The 20,118-nt window shown below is 39.5% G+C and overlaps 1 protein-coding gene across 3 annotated transcripts in view; it reads right to left on the bottom strand.

The window, feature by feature from the left end:
• Dnah5 (dynein, axonemal, heavy chain 5) overlaps positions 1 to 20,118 on the bottom strand; it is a 317,737-nt gene that overhangs the window by 109,336 nt on the left and 188,283 nt on the right. For 2 of the 3 annotated variants that reach the window (XM_039103563.2, NM_001419569.1), the window contains exons 43-50: positions 18,164 to 18,405; positions 16,161 to 16,337; positions 15,358 to 15,559; positions 13,004 to 13,146; positions 12,211 to 12,345; positions 3,508 to 3,630; positions 2,851 to 3,064; positions 1,187 to 1,410 (exon numbers count right to left, since the gene is read on the bottom strand). In XM_039103563.2, coding sequence (XP_038959491.1) covers positions 1,187 to 1,410; positions 2,851 to 3,064; positions 3,508 to 3,630; positions 12,211 to 12,345; positions 13,004 to 13,146; positions 15,358 to 15,559; positions 16,161 to 16,337; positions 18,164 to 18,405 — 1,460 coding nt within the window. The remainder of the gene's footprint in view (positions 1 to 1,186; positions 1,411 to 2,850; positions 3,065 to 3,507; positions 3,631 to 12,210; positions 12,346 to 13,003; positions 13,147 to 15,357; positions 15,560 to 16,160; positions 16,338 to 18,163; positions 18,406 to 20,118) is intronic. The other variant, XM_063281529.1, reaches the window with a different exon arrangement.

The raw sequence follows: 20,118 nt of genomic DNA, 5'->3' as shown, positions 1-20,118 counted from the left end.
CTGACTATTTTGTTAGTAATCCCACGCTGTGAGTGGTTATGTAGCCAGTACTCCTGAAGCCAGTGGCCAAACTACATCCCCAGGTCCAGAAAGCCCAGGAAAGAAGCCACCTGTGACTTAGACTGAGCACACAGTCACGCTTTAAAGGTAAAATACTTTGTGGATTTTTAAACCTATTGTTCTATTTTGAAGAGAGTTCTTACAACATGGGAAATGTCATATTCACATACATCCAAATGCTCATTTTGGTTTTTGTATTAAATGAATTTTCTACTCTGCTGCCTCTTTTCAATTCTAGCAGAATAAATAATTCTTTTACTTCATCTAGTTACAAGGAAAACTCACAAGTGACTAACAACAAAATGGTTTCTTTTCATTCTGAGTGCTTATTTATAAATACAATTATATTTTTTAGGTTTAAACATGAAAGTTAAAGTATGAAGACTATTACAGAATCAAACCAATCATAATTGTGCCCACTAATTATTGAAGAAAAACAGATTATGAAAAACAAATTTTGTTTTCTATTCTCGCCTGTGATTAATAGCAACTGTCAACTTGATAGGATCTGGGATCACCCAGAACACAAGTCCATGCCTGTGTTGAATTATCTTAGATTTGGTCAGTTGAGGTGGGAAGACCCACCTTAACTATGGATTACACCAATCCTTGGGAAGAGGTGTTGGACTGACAAAGAAGAACAAATGCTGAGTACCAGCATTCATTGTTGCCTGCTTCCCGACCAAGAATACAATGTAACCTCCTGCACTAATTGCTGTCTGCTTCCTGACTATGATACAATGTAACCATAGTCAGTCTCAAACTCTGCCACAATGCCTTCTTCAAATAGGATAGTCTATACCTTCTAGGAAGAGCCAAAATAAATCCTTTCTCCTTTAAATTGCTTATATCAATTGATATTTTATAAAGAGAATAGGTAAAGTACTAATACATACGCCTTAGATAATAATTATATATTATTTCTTTAAATATAAATTACTTCGATTAAAATTATAGTTTAAATTTTCTAATGCAATATTTAGGTTTTTCTCTCATTGATGTTACCCAGACACAGATGAAGAAAGTATGCAGGAAGATCCAATTTTTTTCAGATTTCACATAAAAATCAAATTTAGGATAAGAAAATAGTGATGTGAATTGTTTTTATATCTTAAGGGTCACATACATCTGTGTCTTTGATGACCTCTGAAGTGATATTCAGCATGCCCTGCCAGATCCTGGAAAGGTCTCGAAGGTTAAACACATAGTGGAATTTTGCAGGCGTTGGGAGCATCTTCAGTTTGGTCATCTGCCACAGGCGGCGTGTCAGGGGTACAAGCTTTATCACAGCATCTTGCACTTCCTTTGAGAAGCCCCGCTGGGCACAGTAGTAGCCTTCCCCAATCACACCTGGGAAGGGGTAGGATCAACACAATCTGACTAATCGCTACACTCAATTCAGAAGAAAAGCTTGACAATGAAGAATTTGCACAAGTGTGCTGATATATATTTAACAGATGGCCATGTAATAAGACAAGCTCATCTATTAATGGTCTGTTAATTTTTCAAATACTCAAAAACTAGTGATACGTTTATGGAAGTCAGCATCCAGTATATCAGAGTATTGCTTTAGAAGTGCTGTCAAGGGACTAGAGAAAAGATTCTCTGTGGCAGAACATTTGCCTAATATGTGCAAAGCTCTAGATTCTAGATTCTATCCCGAATACAGTTTTAGGAGGAGGTGGAGGAGGAGGAGGAGGAGGAGGAGGCTTAGGAAGATGAGGAAGATGATGGATGATGATGATCAAAGCAAATACTACTGAAAATTCTGGATAAACTAATTTAATATTATTAAATGAGTAACAGTGATAAACATATAACATTGACATAAAAAGTTAAGATGTTTTCTGTCCACTATATTTTCCTCTTATTTTGTTGACTTCTTGTGCATTGCAAAATAATTTTTGTTATGCATAACATTTTCCAGGCACCAAAGAATAGTTAGATGTGATAGAAGTCATCCCCTCTCATCGACTTTACTTTCCCCAGGTTTAGATAATTCAAATGTCATTTGGTCTCCCAACCTTCCCACTGCTGTGACTGAAGGCAGAGTGCTGTCACACTCTCCAAACCTGGGGTGACAAGATGACATTTTATCCTGCCAGAAATTAATTAGGGTAATCTTAATGAGTTTTGTGTCAGTTGCAGTTTCAGAAATTGTAAATTAATACCTAACAGAGAGTTGTTCATAACTTCACACTCTTTTCTAAGCAAAGAATAATTCCAAAACCAGTAAAATTATATTTTCATTGCTCACATAAATATACTTGGCTATATACTGAGCTAGCAGCTTACCACTTAAATTGTCTCTGGAGTGCTACATGTGAGTATCTGATTACAATTCTGTTGAGTACCCCGATGGTCAGATGGGGGACTCTTAACCTCTTTGTACACTGTTATTCCTATGGCAACACTCAGTATTTTGGTTAGAGTCTTAGGCACCTGTTCTTAACAAAGGAATATAGAGACTGCCCATGTGAAAACCAGCTCACATTTGCGTCATGTATAACTTTTTTACATGAGAAGCTGGTAACAGCTACTTAAATGAAAATAATAATAATAATCATAATCTTAATCATAATCATCATAATAAAATGCAAAGGAGAAAAAATGGACTAAGGCATCTACCTACATGAATATCTATAATTAATCACTGTAGAAAGCAAAGTAAAACAGGAATAAGGCTGCAAACCAAAGAGCTTCTCACACTTAGTATTGCCCTCTGGGTAGATATTGCTGATAGCAGATATCACAGCCCTCGTTCCCCTAGCCCTCTAACAACCATTTTACCAAAGATCTTGTCCATGGAAGCATCAGAAGGCAAGGTACAGTTGAATATGGAGAACTGTCTCTTCAACCTCTGTGGTATGTCATTGCGTCCACCCCCAGGATGGATCATGGCTGCCAAGAACTGGATGTCCACAATGCTAGTGAACTCTCCAGGCTTCTCTAGGTTATAGAATCCATTCTGTTCCATCAGCTGTCGGACAATCTCATTAGTAACCTAAGAGAAACAGTGTTTACAATTAAAATGTCATTCCCTAGGCTAAGGAAAGGCTCCGTTGGTAACATCCTTGCTACTAAAGCATGAGGACTTGAGTTTAGATTCTCCAGCAGCCATGTAAGAGCTAGGTGTGGCTATGTATACCTCAGAGCCACAAACAAAATGGTGGCCTGAGGAACCTGTCTCTAGGAAGGTGGAGAATAGTGGAAAAAGACACCTGATGACAACCTCTAGAGGCCCCACAAGTACACAGAGAGAAGAGAGGACAGATGGACAGACAGACAGACATGTTCCTCTAACATATAGTTCCTTAAGTTTGTTTTTTACAGAACAGTGTTTGTTGTAATTCAGAAATTGCAAGCTGAACATATACAAAAAAACTCATTGAAGAATAAATCAGTCACAAATTACCAAAATAAAAATGTACAGTAGGGTCAATATACCTGATCACCCCATTCGTTGATTACTGGCATATTTAAATCATCAATAAAGACAGCCATTTTCTTCCCCGCAGGAGGACCATATGTTGTGCCCATGCGTTTATCCACATAACTCTCTATTGTCCTCTGTTAAGCAAGAACACCAACGGAAACATCTGTAAAGCTTTTGCTAAGACTTGAACAACTACCACAGACAGACAATAAGCAAAGCGAGAACCTTTAAATGACGTGAGCTACTTATTTATCAAGAGCCAAAATGTCCTCCTTAATTTAGGAAATCTATTTAGTTCCTCAGTCATTTTGCATAACATTTACAAGATTTAAACATCACTTAATAAAGTTTCAATGGATGTAAATTCTACTCAGAATCGCCCAGACAATGCTTTTCTGTGTATTTATGAGGATTTGGTTCCGTTTCCTTGTACCTATACCAACTCCTAATCTCGGTCCTGTAAAAGTTTTGTCACACTCGGAGATACTATTAAATGGGGCTGTTGACTCATAAGCTTCAGTCCAAAACCTAAACTGTGGAATCTGCCTTTGACTGAAGGCTGCTACAGTGCCTATTGGGTCCAGTAGCCCCATGCAATCCAGATCTCCCACTGTGGCAGCTGCACCAACAGTGAGTCTTTCCTATTCCCCAATACAGCATGGAGAACAAAGCCCACTGTCTCCTCTCAGTCCTCAATGGTAGGAGAAGAGGCCATGTTGTACTCTACTATCCCAAGACAATGTGGAAAAGAACACCAAACTTCTTAAAAGGAAGCTTTGAGGGATTAGGGACAGTGTACAAGAAAGATCTCAAACTCATTTTTTTATTTAGTCTTTGAGAATTTTGTACAGTTTACTTTTATCATATTCTTTCCTAACCCCCAGCTCTTCCCATATTCCCCTTTCTATCCTCCCAACTTTGTGTTCTTTCTATTATTTAAAAAGAATCTCAGACTCAGGACACAGGTAATGCATTTGTTTCCATTGGCAGTCCACGGTGGCTTAGAAATAAACCATCCAGATGCTCTCTTTTGTTTTTAGTGACTAGGTCTTTGCCTTTATCTTAGGTCTCTACAGGAAACAGACTACAGTGAAAATCATTTGTGTCTTTCAGTCTTAGCTTATTTTGTATTGCTATTAATAAGTTCTAGCTTCACTTAAGTTAAAATAAATGTATAGACCAAATAACTGGAATTTAGCATACAAGAACAAACAAGAAATTCGAAGTTCTCCAACTCTGGAGGCTCAGAGTTCTATTGTACAAGTGCACTTTGCTAAAAGTGTAGAATCCATCCATGCACGGTTTTAAATTATGTTAGAAGTGATGAGTACATGCACGAGGAGTAAAGGCACACTGAAATAAAAATGAATTCTTCTGTCCAAAGAAATGATTCCATACAACTCCCATTCAAAAGTATTTTCCTACACGTAAAGAGCAAACCACTTAAAATTATTTTTATAACCAATATATAACTATAAAGTATACTAAAATATAAGGAAATAGCTATATATTTGCCTCCAGAAATCTTCAAAGTAATTGCAAGTTTCCATCATCATTTCAATAAGCGATAGAGAGAGATGTGAAAATGTTTTCAACAGAAACACATGTAAACATATCACAACTCATTCAATTATAAAACAAATCTCCCGTGGAAATTATATAATAGAAAAGAGTATCATATTCCCCTGACATAAAAAACGTGCTGTTTAATGTACTGGGTTAAATTGAGCTCTGCTTTTCAATGAATTTAAATGCATAAGCCAATTAATAACTTCCCAACAACCCCCTCTGGCAAACCAGAGCCTCCTCATCATCCCATGTCTATTAATAAGAACTCGTCGTCATGTAAAAATTTTATTTTTTCTAGGATCTTCCAAGGCTAAAAATCCATAGGTAGGATAATTCTAATAATACAGAGTAAGTCCCACATGTGTACTCTTTCTCCCTCATCGATCTGACCCTGATTTCTTTTAAGTGGCAGGAAATGATAAATACATTCCTTATCATAAAATGGCTATGCTGGCAAAAACAAAACGGAAGAGGGAATGAGACAGTTTGTAAAGGTGGAGCTATTTTATTAAGCTTCTCCATGTTCTTCCCGCTGTATAATTTTCTAAAATGAATTTCCAAGTCAAAAAGAGCTGATGCTAAACTGATATCAACAGAATGTCTGTGGAGAAAGCCTGAATGGCTAAATGCTTGTCGTACAAGCATGAGGATCTGGGTATGGAGACACATGGTTGTAATCTCAGTGCTGAAGACAGAGGGGCAGGCAGGTGCCTGGTCGCCAGCCTTTTTCTTTTGGTGAGCTACAGATCTGTGAGGCACCCTGTTTCAAGAGCAAATGTCCACATGGATGCACATATGACTCCTCACACATGTGCACCTGAACATACTTACAACCACCAACAGCTAAAGAAATAACTTCACTTCCCCATTTAGGTGTCCCACAGCATCACGAATATAAAACTCCAATAGGAACATTCTAATATTTAGTTGTTATCCCTTTCTTACTCTAAAATGAAATCTAGAGTATACATCTTATCTATATTATTCTTCACTGTACTTTTAGTATCTAAAAATTACCTGAGACCATACACATTTGATACTAGTAAAGAAATATAGGACTCCAAGAATCATGGTTTGCTATCTACCATTCTCCTTCAACAACATTTACTAAACTAACCGTAAATTTTGTCTAACCAAGATGAGATGAATCCATGTGTTCTATTTCACTCTCTCTTCTGCATCCTGGTCCAGTCCAACCCCCCTCTTGAATAGTTAGTCTTTCTAAAGGGTGGTATAACCATGCCCACTACCCCACAGGCTTCCTGTGAGTAACCATGATGCTAGCTACTTACCCTAGAAAATCCTCCTCAGTCTCTGAATGTATCCACAGATGATAATAAAATAGGCATCGTGAAACGGTGTGCGTTGTATAGGCTAATTTATAGTGCTCATGGTGGGAACCTTATTCATGTACTCCTGTGAATATGACTCAAGACATCTCCCCAGATGTGCACTACCCAACATGCCTTGTAAAAAATTTTCTTAGACTAGTGATTTCCCATGCTACTTTCTCCACCCCAGCAAGTGATTTTTAAAAAAATCTTAAATCTTTAGCAGAAGGCTGAATGCTTCTTTGATAATCAATATAACTTTACTCTGAAAGTAGAGGGTATAGTCACCATGATTTCACCAATTCTATACACCCTAAACAAAATTCTGACTTCATTGTCTATCTATACTATACGGACATAGGAATCACCATTACTTCCAGGCATAGCAATGGCTTTTAAGTAGTTAAAAACTAAGTGGCTAGAAAGCCAAGTGAGCTTAGGCATGGAATGAAGAAACCTCTTGGCCTTCCATCTAAGAGACCTAAAGCTCAGTTCAGCTTTCTGAACAAACTTCTCAGTAGGTAATTCAGTCTTCATGGCTCCTAAATATCATTAAAGGCAAATGCTAACTCCTCTCATACACAGACACAAATAATTCTTCCATTATATTCATCTATATACATTTTCCTGAGGTAAGCACACTTAGATCCTCTGTGGTTTACAGTCCTCACAGCGTATCCCAAGCAGTATTTATCAAATCAGCTAAATGGCATTGTAGATGTGTCTGTTCTCTAACAACAACAGAGGAAGAAACTAATACGGGAGGGTGGGGCTTTGGTCGGACAAAGGATTGTTCACTGATAGTTCTAGGACTAGCCTTTCTTTCACACAACCTTCCCTGAGAATGAGACAAATCTGCATAATATGCAAGGCTTTATGTAACAGGTCTCACTGGGCTCACAGACATAAAAGAAGGTTAAATGACTGCTTCTCTCACTTACTAGCTCTGTGGCTTCATCTTTCTCTTACTGCCACTAAGTCCCAGCCCAGAATCAGTATAAACACATCCTACAGAGGATTAAATATATGTAATACATGAAAAAGGAATTAAATTTTAAAGTCATTGTAAAATTATAAAGGTGTTTTTACTATGTCAATGGGAATTCTATCCAAACCCTTAAGTCATTTTTCATAAATATCAGACCCAAATAAATTGAAATATAAATCTACTTGACTTTACATTTCCACCTGTGTATGATATATATCAAAATATAAAAACTGAGAGGTTTTTTCCTCTTTATTTAAAACCATAGAGTCCAAGTGATAATATCTTCCCACTTTACTGTAAATTATTGAAAACACTCTTACATTGGCAGAGTTTAAAAAACCAACCCTGTCTCAAAAAAGAAAAAAAAGGAAAGGAAAGGAAAAACAAAACAAAACAAAAAATATTTAAAATAGATGATAGGCAGAAAAACTCAGGCAGACAGAAGACACAGATGCAACATTCCACGGTGGGTAGCGGGTGTGTTAAAACGTAAAACATGATGCTAGCACTAACACCGAAATGCAAAAATGCCAAATAAAAGCTAAAAATAAAATAAACATACTGTTGATAAATCAGCTATAAGTGTTAAGGTGGGTAAGGAAAACCCATGGGAAGAAAGCAGAAGGGCGCTGTAAAAGGCAGCAGAGGATAAGACCTGGCGGTCAGCTTACGCTTTGCTAACAACCAATGAACAGTTAGTACAAGAGCGTTCCAGCACGCCTTAGGAGTCTCCACTGAAAAGTAGTGTCCTGCCTCTCTGAAAAACCAGAAGAATTCTCTTTGTTGGGGAGAACACCACAGGAAGCCGAGATGAGCCTGAAGGGGCTTGAAGGACCCGGCTCCATGCTCAGTCAAGCAAGCTGTGCTTCCGTGACCTACGCATACAGTTCTGATGCCTGAGAGACGTAAAATGTGTAGCCAGGCTCCACGATTCTCCTTTCTAAAGTTAGAATTTATGGATATAAGATCATTATTACATCCAAAAGACGTTGAGATGGATTTTAAAAGAGGTCAAACTTTTTTAGAATTCCTCTTAATTCTCACTTTCTTTTTTCCACATTCTTAAATGATTTAAATTGCAAAGATATGAATCAATAGGTTTCAGAAATAGAAAAAAAATATCACTAGCAAACGGGTCATTTGTCTCCTAAAAGAAATAAATTCACTTGACTAAAATGTAATTTGGGCTGAGTAATTTTTTTTATCCAAACTAGACACCTGGGATAGCCTCAGGAGACACGATTAATTATTAATAAGAGATAGTGTCCCAAGCAAAGAGGAACATAAGACTTCCCACTCATACAGGATGCTGAAATAGCCGGAACCATCGTGAAACCGCCCGGCACAAGCAATGTTCTCAGACTGACTGTGTACTATCACGGGAGCAAAACAAGATGTGGGCAGTCTACTTTCTCCTCTACAACGTCAACTTGCTTGGGATGCACATCAGTGGAAGACTAAGAGACAAATGCCTTCTGCTCCATCAGCTCTGTCTAGCAAGAATGACTGGGAATTATAGTGAGAAAGTTAATTACAGGAGTTTGGTTAATTGGAAGCTTTCTCAAACTAATGGGGCTAGTATGATAGGCAGCAGTGGTGTCCAGCAGTCAAGCCGGCACAGGCAGGAAGCAGTGTAGGCAATGCTGTGGTATTTCTAGACAGGAGAAGAAACAGTGACATAATGAAATACCAACAAAAGACAAGAGAGGGCCTCCTGCCCTTGAACACTGAGAATGTAGACATTCCTGTGGATACTAGCCAGACCTCTCTGTCCATCTCTAACAAGGATGCCCCAGTCATATTAAAAATCAAAGATGTACTAAAGTCTCAAGAACAGTAACTAGGTAGATAATTTACCTTGGGTGGTAGAAAATAAGTGATTTACACTTATATATTTTAAATGTTCATTCTCAAATGAGGCTATAATTATAACCCTTAAAAAGAGCTTTCCTTCTAAAGTAAAATTGGCAAAAATTATTTAAATATAATGCAGTATCAATGTATTTGTGTGTTGGTAGTATGTGTGTACATGTGTGTATATGTGTGTGCATGTGCCTGTGTACATGTGCACGTGCATATGGGTATGTCTCGTGTGTGTGTGTGTGTGTGTGTGTGTATGTGTGTGTGTATGTGTGTGAAGAGAGATATAAATATTTATAGCTATGTCCATTATCTAGTATAATTTAATGATCTATACCACACACCAAAAAAATAATACAAAACCACCACTGCTGAGCATCTGCAATTTGGGGTTGACATTTCATCAGGATTTCCATGCCAAGACACTGTGTAGACGGCATTTGTTTGACAGAGGGCTAGCCAGTATTGGAAATTTCATCTCCAGCACAGGACTATAATGAAGTTGACAGTCTTATTTAGAAGCCGAATCAATGGTCTTAGTGCATTGACTCTGATGCCACTGATTAAATTAAGCAATAAGAAGTCGTGAATTATCCACGCCCTCAATAATTTTCATTGAGCTGATATTTTGATTCCAATAAGCAAAGGACAGCAAAGTTCATCAGAAGTAAAGTTTTATGAGCTTCTCTTTCGATAAATATTTGCCTTCCAATTAAAATTTCTGATGAGCACCATTTTCAAATTTGATTAATGTTCTAATGGAAACATTAATGTTTTTTCAAATAATTGAGCATAGCTTAACATTAAGAATTTCTTTCCCAGGACTTGGATGGGAAGGAGAGGGGAAGGAGAAATAAGATCAGATATGTGGGGGCTGGAGAGAAGCCCAGAGCACCAGGAGAATGAATGGAAATATACAGCATCAGGAGTTTGGGAAGGGAGAACATCTAGAACGTACCAAAGACCTGGGAGGTGAGACATTCTCAGGACTCAATGGGGGTGATCTTATCCAAAATACCCAACAATGGAGAAAGGGAACTCAAAGAGTCCACCATCAATAGATAGACAGGGCCTCAGGTGATGGAGTTACCAACCAACAGTCAAAATTTCTGACCCAGAATTGTTCCTGTCTAAAAGAACTGCAGGGACAATAACGGAGAAGAGACGGTAAACAGGAGCCTAGCATGACTGTTCTCTGAGACTCCACCAGCAGTTGACTGAGACAGATACAGATACTTACACTCAACCATTGGACTGAAGTTGGGGACCCCCATGGTTGGATTAGGATTGAAGAAGCTGAAGGGAAAGGTGATCCAAATAGGAAGATCCTATAGGAAAACCAGCAGACTCAACTAACCCAGAGCCCACAGAGCTCCCAGAGATTGAGCCACCAACCAGGCAGCATACACAGCCTGGTCCAAACACCCACCCCCCACAAACACACACACACACACACATACAAACCCTACCCCTCGCATATATATATATCAGAGGACTAACGGTTCAGGCCTCAGTAAGAGATGTGCCTAATCATCAAGAGACTTGAAGTCCCAGGGGAGTGGGAGGCCTGGTGTGTGTGGTGGGGGAGAAACACCTTCTCGGAAGAAAAGAGAAGTAGGAATGAGATGAGGAACTGTGGGAGGGAGACTGGAGGAGCAACAGCTAAAATGTAAATAAATTTTTAAATTTTAAGAAGAAAGAATTTCATCTCCATGACTCCCTTCTCAGACACCATAGGCTATCAAACAAAAAGCCAAATGACAGGTGTTACTTTTCAAGTTGTTGGTCATTGGGGTTCTCATAAACCACCAAACATTGCAGGCTAATGACATTGATTTGGATGACCTGCCATAACTTAAGGGTGTGTTTGATTACTGGAGGCACAACTTGGGTTACATGATATGAAGAAATCAAGCAAGAATCAACCTAGCAACTTCATCCCTACTGACTGGCTTCTACAGTGCTGGAAGGTGCTGTGTATGCTACGATAAGAAAGAGAAAAGAAAAAGAAAAAGAGAGTGGATGATCTTACCCAGATGTGAACCTTGTAAGCTACATTAATGACTGGCTTGGAAATACATACACTAGTAGTATAAATATTATGGAAACAACTGAACACTCTCTGGTAGAATTTAAGGCCCGCCTCACAAGACAATTCATTCTGAGTACTGTTAATTTAACCAAGAACCTGCAGCTGAGTAATTCATGGGTCCTAGAGAAGAACATAATACTAACATTCTGTTAAAAGAGCATAGAATTAAACTGACTCCTAAATACTTGCCTCTAAACCTACAGATAAGAGCAGCTCTCAGTGCTTACCTGAGAAACTTGTTTTTGCTGAATTGTAATTAATACACAGACTGATCAGTATGCAGATAAAGAAAGAGTAAAGTGGTCAGTTCTAAAAGCAATATCTCTATCTTTCTCTTTCTGCCTCTCTTTCTCTAGAGTCTACCTGTCTGTGTCCTCTCTCTCTCTCTCCCTCTCCCTCTCTCTCTCTCTCTGAGATGATTTCTTGCATTCTATAAGCTCTCTCTACTTCATAATTTATTCTCCTAAACAAATTTTTAATTTCATAAAATCCTACATGCCAATTCTTTTTCCCCAGAGTTTTCAGTGTCCAACTCAGAAATTGATCATCTATGCTTCAGGTTGGAATGCTTTCCTATGCTGTCCTACATGTCCACACACGTATTTTAAACACTACTGAGACCCATGGCACCTTAAATATCCTTTTATCCATTCTTTGAATTTTTCTTATTTCCTCATAATTTAAGACTATATAGTATAACATAACAAGAAAGAGATTTAACTACATTTGAATGATAGAGACAATGGAAGACATTGTTGGCGTGATGTTATAATCACAAAAACCTGACAAGGTTCCAGTGGCCCACCCACATGAAACACTTTGGCTCTCAGAAGCTGACACAAGCCTGTCCTGTGTGCGACATCAGAGGCAGCACCTGAAACATCAGTGGGGTCGTCGCCGAAGAAAAGTTCAGATTCTTGACCGTGTGACTTTCAGGGTCAAATTTTGACATAAATCCTTTGATGATGACTGTTTTGGCTGTTCCTTGCTCACCAATTAACAGCACAGCCTAAAATAAAGGGGTTTAGAAGGAATGAGATAAGACAAGCAATAGGGGTTGAATTGTGTCCCTCTGACCCACCAACCCCTACACTGAGGCAGGAATCCTCAGTACCTCCCAATACGACCATACCTAGAGGACGGGACTCTACAGAGGTGACCACCCAAATGATCCTGCCTAATACTGGCCTTATAGAAGCAAAATATCTAGGTGCACACACACCAGATGCATGCACACAGAAAAGGGCCTCAGGAAGACACAAGAAGGAGACACTATCTATAAGTTGAGGAGAAAGAACTATGGAGAAACCGACCTAGTCAAAACCTTGATCCTGGGCTTTCAGCATCCAGCACTAAGGAAGTAAGCTGTCATGGTTTAAACACTAAGCTCTGATAATTTGTTAGGACAGGAAACTAAGTCAGTAACCAGAAGGGAAAGAATTATCTTAACAAAAAACAAAGTCAAAAATCTTCTCAGTTGAGAAGTTGGACTGTTCGACACATCAGGTTTTCCTTTTGAAATAACAAAAGGAGTTCACTCATTTAGGTAATACCTTCACTTATTCTAAACAGAAACACAATGTAGTGTGAAATAGACACAATGTGCTCTTATACTTCATATGACCTTTTAAAGTAGAATCTTTTTAATCACAGTTTAAAAGTCATACCTTGCCTTGTTTGGCAATGGTTTTAATTAGGAAGTCGGTCCGCACATTGTCCACATTTGGCACAAGGATAGATCCATACTCTGGGGTGGTATCAGGTGGATACACGTATTCTGGGATACACATACTCCAATGCCTCCAAGTACCTGAGAACAACAGGGGAGATTCACACCTTCCAGCTAATATGGTATGTCCCTGCAATGATCAGACACCTTCAAACCGTCATAAAGGTATCTTCAAATACTCGCCACAAAACAGATCATTAAGGGGGCATGGATAAAACCCAGATGGTAGGGTGACCTTTCCAGCATGGACAGTTTCCTGGGTTCAATGCCTAGCACAGTGTAAAACAGACACTACTTTTCTTTCTGTTGCTGTAATAAAAATCTGACCAAAAACATCTTAGAAAGGAAAGCAGATAGATAGATAGATAGATAGATAGATAGATAGATAGATAGATAGATAGATAGATATAGAGATAGAGATAGATATATATGGAGAAAGAAAGATATACAGATAATAGACAACTGTAGACATAGACATCTACATTTTAATGTAATTTTACACCAATTGTTGGTTCCACTGGATGGCTGATGTGTATCTAAGTAGAAAATTGGTCCAATTTGCTTCAAGTCAAGACTAAAGGTCTTGCCTGTCTTGCAAATGAAACTTGTGCCAAAGTAAAGCCCAAGGAAAGAAACAATTACTATATAACTTTGTATGTTAAAATTTTTATTTCAGGAGCTGAAGAGACGACTCAGTGATTAACAGTACTGACTGCTCTTCCAGAGTTCCTGAGTTCAATTCCCAGCAACCACACGGTGGCTCACAACCATCTGTAAAAAGATCTGATGCCTTCTTCTGGTGTGTCTGAAGACAGCTTCAGTGTACTTTTATATAATAAATAAATAAATCTAAAGAAAAATTCTTATTTCAGATTTGCCAGCAAATGGATAACAGTGGAAAATATCATTCTGAAGTAACCCAGACCCAGTAAGACATGCATGGTATGTATTCATTTATAAGTGGATATCAGCCACAAAGTAAAGGATAACCATGCTATAATCCACAGAGCTAAAGGAGCTAAGTAACATGAAAGGCTCAAGTGGGAACACAAAAATCTCACTGAGAAGGGAAAACAGAATAGACAGCATTAGCATCGTGATGGATGTGGAGAGAAGACTGAATGAAGATGGGCTGGGGATGGGAACAGAGGGATCAGAAATGGGGTGGATGGAGGCAGAGGGTACTACGAGAGACAGCTGGAAGCAGGAGGCCTCTCTGCCACAAGCTAGAACCCTAGGGTAATGGAAACTCCTGGGAATCAACAAGGGTGACCCCAGCTAAGACTCCTAGCAATGTGGAAAATGGAAACTGAACTGGTCATCTCCTATAACTCCCACTGGAAGGCAAAACTTCCAATGGAAGGATTGGGAAACCAACCCAATCACAAAACCTGTGACCTACAATTTGTCCTGCTTCCAAGATACACTAGATGTAAAAGGTAGCACAGAAATTGGGGGAGTGGCCAACCAATGGCTTCTCCAGCTAGAGTCTAATGCCATGAGAGAGAGTCCACCTATAATGCCGCCCAGAGGGCTAGGAGCCAGAGACTGGATAGCCCAGAGACACACGATAGAACCTAACACAAATGGCACTTTTAAAACGTCAACAAAACGATTCAAATGATATTCTGCTATACTGGTAGATTGATGCCTTACTCAATTATCCTCATAGACGCTTCATTCAGCAACTTACGAAAAGAGCTGCAGAGACCCACAGCCAAACACTAGGCAGAGCTTGGGGAATCCATCAGGAGAGGGTGGATTGTAAGAGCCAGAGAGAACAAGAACAACACAAGAAAACCTACAGAATTAACTAATCTGAGCCCATAGGAGCTCATAAAGACTGAACTACCAACCAGAAAGCGTGCATGGGACTGTCCTAAACACTCTGCATATATGTTACAGTTGTGTATCTTGATCTTCTGGTAGGGACTCCTAACAGTGGGAGTGCCTCTTCCTCTGTTGTCTACCTTTGGGACTCTTTCCCCTTGCTGAGTTGCATTGTCTGGCCTTAATAGAAGAGGAGGTACCCAGTTTTACTGCCACTTGATATGTTATAGCTGGGCGATATTCATTAAGGCAGTCCCTTTCCAGAAGAGAAATGGAGAACTGGATTGGGGAGCAGAGAGAGAGACGGGAGGTGATGGGGAGGGACTAGGAGGAGAAAAGGGAGGGCAAACTGCGGCGGGGATGTAAAATAAATAAAATATTAAATTAAAAACAAATTTCCAAGAGTATTCTCACTTTAATAACACAACCCATCCTTGCACCCTGCACGCAGAGCACGCTCACCGTCCGGTGCAACATAGTAATCAAACATGGTGTCCCCAGGATCGGTCAGCTGTGGCAGGTGCAGTGTGGGCCCTTCTCGTGAGCGCAGCCAGAGTTCCATCCTCCGGCGACCTTCCAACTCCAGGACTGCACCCACACTCCACATCATGGCAAAGACAAACAGCCTCCCCAGGTGCTCTGGGTCCACGTCCCCGGCCTGCTCCTGAGGATGCAGGAAGCATTCGTTACTTAACCCTTGGTCTCCATCTAAAACTACAAATCTAGGAAAATGGTATTTGTTGCCCCCCCCCCCAGGAGAAGAAAAGAATGGTTCAACTGAGGAACGAATGGGAAACCGCGTTCCAGGGGGTACTAACTGGTTCACAAAATAAATGAAACCAAGCAAGCAAGCTGTCTCAGTGGGTAAAGGCACTTGGTGCCAGTCCTGATGGCCTGAGTCTAATTCCCATACCCATGTGATAGAATGAGACCCCCAACAACCCCCAACTTGTCCTCTGACATCTACAAACACACATAGTAAATAAATAAATAAAATAAAGCAGAAATATTTTTAAACAAAACTAATGACATTTATTATATAGTTACGTTAACCAGCAACAAAATTCAAATCAATAGCTTGCTTATTTCAAAGAAAGCTATAAGGGAGAACTGGTATGTCTGAGACCACTCCAACCCCCCCACACACCCACATACACACACACACACACACACACACACACACTCACCACCAACCCTAACCAAGCCTAGTTTCACATGCTGTGTTCTCCGCCCAGTGCACCCAGGAGGAAGGTACCATCCCTAACCTTTGTGGGAATCAGGCCTTGCAGCATGTGGGTGCTCTGTGTGATCACAAAGGCCTCCAGTATCTCCATCTTGAACTCCAGGTTCTGAATGCTGAACCGATACAGGTCTGGAAAAGTCTCTGCGTACAGCTGTCGAAGGATTTCAGCCTCTTGAGGAGACCGTCTCTTGAGAAAACCCTGTGGGTTCACACACTCGTGCATTGGTGAAACCAGGAAAATGACGATTGGGGCATTAAAAACTTTTTTACAGCATTATTAATTAATTAACATCAATTAACGATTAATAACGATGCAAAGTGTTATTGTGTTTAAGACACATCAAGCCTGGCTATAAACTCCTTCATACAATCATTTATTTAAGCCTTCAAAGCAACTCTCTCTCAGATAGGAACTATTATTGTCCCCCTTTGACCCTGCATCTTCAGTAAGACACCCAGAGTCCTAGAGTAAGGGACAAGGCCAGAGTCAACACTCAAAGAATCTGTCTGCAGCATTCACGTGCGCAGGTCCACTGCCCTGTGTCATCCTAGTGTCCTGTCCCCTTCCTCTGGGAACTGTTCATTGTTGTTGTCTTAGTCCATCTCATGCTCCGTCACGTTGGTGAGACTTTATGGTGCAGCTTCTGACATTAGGAGACAGAATCTTACAGCAGGCTCCTGATCCCCTGAGGATACTACATTATTTAAATGCATGTGAAAATGTGATTAGGTGTAATGTTACTGTAAAAACCCAGGTAGGGTGTAATGGAAGTGTGCTTTATGAGGAGCAAGCTAAATACTTGTGACTCAATACAATAAAAGTATTTTTCCAAACAACTTTATAAAATCTAAATATATTAGGGGAAAAAAATCATGTAATCACAATTGACTTGTATTCTGTTGTATCTGTGGTCACCAAGCACAGTTACATAAAGAAAATCTACTGTAATACTTGAGGCGTATAAAGAGTCCTTGGTCTCCTCCTTGGAGATTCTAACTTGGTAGGATTTGGATTTGACGCAATTACCTGTATTTTATAAATTATCACTGGTGAGTGCTTTTGAATATCCAAGAGTACCTGTACTTCATTTTTAATGGATAGAAAATCTAATTATGAAATCTGTAAAAGACATTTTGGAATCATATTCAAGGGTGGTCAGTATCATTTTGTTCCAAAACATTCTCTTTTATATCTCTCCATGAAAGTTATGAAGTCTAAACCCATTTGGATCCCAGAATCATGTAGCCTTTGAAAAGACATTAATAAAAGTTAGAATATTCCTATACAGATATGAGGTGCAAAAAATATAACAAAAATATAAAATACCTACATAATTTAAATTAGAAAGTTTTAAAATAAAATCATCCTCAAAATATAAAGGCAAATAAAAATGGTAAATCTAGCCATCTATGTCATAAAAGTCACGTGGATTTTCCAGTACCACTTACATTTTATAGTATGGATTTAATAAAACATATAAGCATGCAAGGTATGTAACTATAATAAAATTTTAATTACTATATTCTATAATATATTGACAGTAATAAACCACTATACCTGATCATGAATTGATTATGTAAAATATTATTTCTAACCACAAAGTTAAAATTAATACTATGACAACTGAATCTCATTTTAAAAAAGTCTTTATATACAAGACGATTAACGAGTTATCTTTTAAGTTAAAATTCTAAGACGGTTGTTCCCAAAACTGCCATGAATCCCCAAAGTGATGATATTAAATTTTACTTTTCAATCCTCAGACACAGTTTGGCAGGATTATTGATTCACATAGGCCTGACATTTACTTGGAAATCACAGTTCTAAGTGATTGGAGGGAGACTGGAGAACCCTGTGAGGGGCAATCAGTCTGAGCAGCCCTGTGCATACAAGGGTCTTTCAGAAACAGTTACATAAAAAAAGAAAACCACTGCCAGCAGCTGCAGAAGAATTATCATGCTTACAAGGAATGCTAAAGATGCCTTTCCCTTTTCAATTATACAAAAGAAAGGATTCGATCATACCTCAAGAATAGGACTCCAGTCGAGGACAGAGGAACTCATGAAAACCATCCCGTTTCTTGAGACAGTGGCGGGAGAAGCATTGTCAATGTTATGAGGTTCAAAAACTATCTTGCAGTTTGGAGCCATGGGAATCCGGTCGCCATTGGCCAGAGTCAGGGTTTTATTATCATCCAACACAGAATTCAGATTTTCAATCCAGATGGCATCAACTGGACCATCAAGAACGATCCAGATATGTTCCCCTGGATGCCACCCAAGAGAAAAGGAAGAAACCACACGTGTACACAGGTGCCTGTGTAAGTCACTATGAGCAGTCTTACTCTCTCAAGAGTTCAAGAACAGCTATATAAAGCCTGTTAACTTTAAATAAACCACGGTTCTCAATGATGACTAAGTTGCATGAGCACAAAGAACCTTCTATGTTCCTTGTATGACCGTTATGTTCAAACCGTGATCAAACCCAAAACTCCTTTGTTCCTTTCTGTATGCAGCACTGCTCTAAGGGATGAGATATGACAGTGGGTGAGATAATATGTCACCTTCAGAGAGTTTACATTCTAAGCGGGAAAGGCAGACAATCAGACAAACATAGCGAGCCATCTTAAGCAGGTTCAGAGAAGAGGCAATATTTTGGATGAAGTGCCAGTGAAAGATTTGACACAAAGACTGAAGTGGCTTAAAGATCTAGAAGTTTCTATTTCGCATCTAAGAACAGCATGCGCAAAGACCCTGGAGCAGGAACAAACTTCAGGTGATAAAATGGACTGTGTGCTTTGTGCCCTCTAAGGTGAAATACTGAATTCTTATTCTCTAAGATTAGAAAGCATAGGATCCATGGAAGGACACAACCTCAAAGTCGTGCAAATGAAACACCTGACTGTGGTTTGCAGACCATTTTGCCTATTCTGTTGTATTATAGCCAACAGGATGAAAAGAAGAAAATAAGGCAGTGGGACAGGAAGAAAGCAGACTTAGCTAACAAGATACAGGGTAGTATATCGGTGCAACAGAAACGACCATGGCATGGGGCAGGCAAATTTGGTCTTGCATATGTTAATACCCAGCAGAGATCCCATGAGAGTTGTTGACCTAGAAGCAGGGAGAAATCAGGACTGGATGTTAGATATATAGAAGCTTTGAGCTTCGAAGTGGCACTTAAAGCCATGGAGGCTGCATACATTACTTCTAGACAAAAAAAAAATGTAGAGAGAGACAGGAGGCCTGGGAACAGAGGCAACGCAACATTTAGATTTCTGCCAAGGGATGCCCCTGGTGCCCCTGTGCCCTTCTGCTTTTTCAAGACATCTCATTCCAGTGAAAGTGGATGTGCAGGTAGCCTGCAGGACGGAGAATCATCCAAGCAGGCAAGATTCAGAAAGAGGAGCAACCAATTGTGTAGAGACCACTGAAGGCAGAAGTATAGTGAGAAGAAAATGTAGCCTGTGTTTTAAATACCAGAACTTTCCAAAGCCCTTCAGAATGTATCTCAGGAGACTCCTAACCTGATGGGAGTCACATAAGGAGATAATTGGTGCTAGAGAATGACAAACAGGAAGAAGGCTCGACAGGAATGTAAACATCAGCGAAGGTTCTGTGCCTCAACTGTAGCCCCTCCTTAGGTCCGTCTCCCACTGTTACTCAACAGAGTCGTCACTGTCAGGTTCTAAAGTCTCCTTGCTGTGCCCGGCTGTGAGGATTCTACTCAGATTAATGGCTTGGGATCCCTCAAGAAACCCACTTAACTAACAATAGGCAAAATGCTGACCTTAGCACAGGTCACTTTAAAAGACAAAGATGGCCTCCTCTTTACAGAAGCTGCTCTCTGAGCAATTCTGGGAGTTAAACGTCTATCACTGCCTACATTTATGCTGGGTTATTCAACATAGTAGAAGCAAATTTTTAATTTCCTGTAAAATAACGGTTGCGAATAGAGGAGTTTTCACTGTCTCATGATT

The sequence above is a fragment of the Rattus norvegicus genome, chromosome 2 (assembly GCF_036323735.1).
Source record: "Rattus norvegicus strain BN/NHsdMcwi chromosome 2, GRCr8, whole genome shotgun sequence".
NCBI lineage: Eukaryota > Metazoa > Chordata > Mammalia > Rodentia > Muridae > Rattus > Rattus norvegicus.
This window is presented reverse-complemented; position numbering and strand designations above follow the sequence as displayed.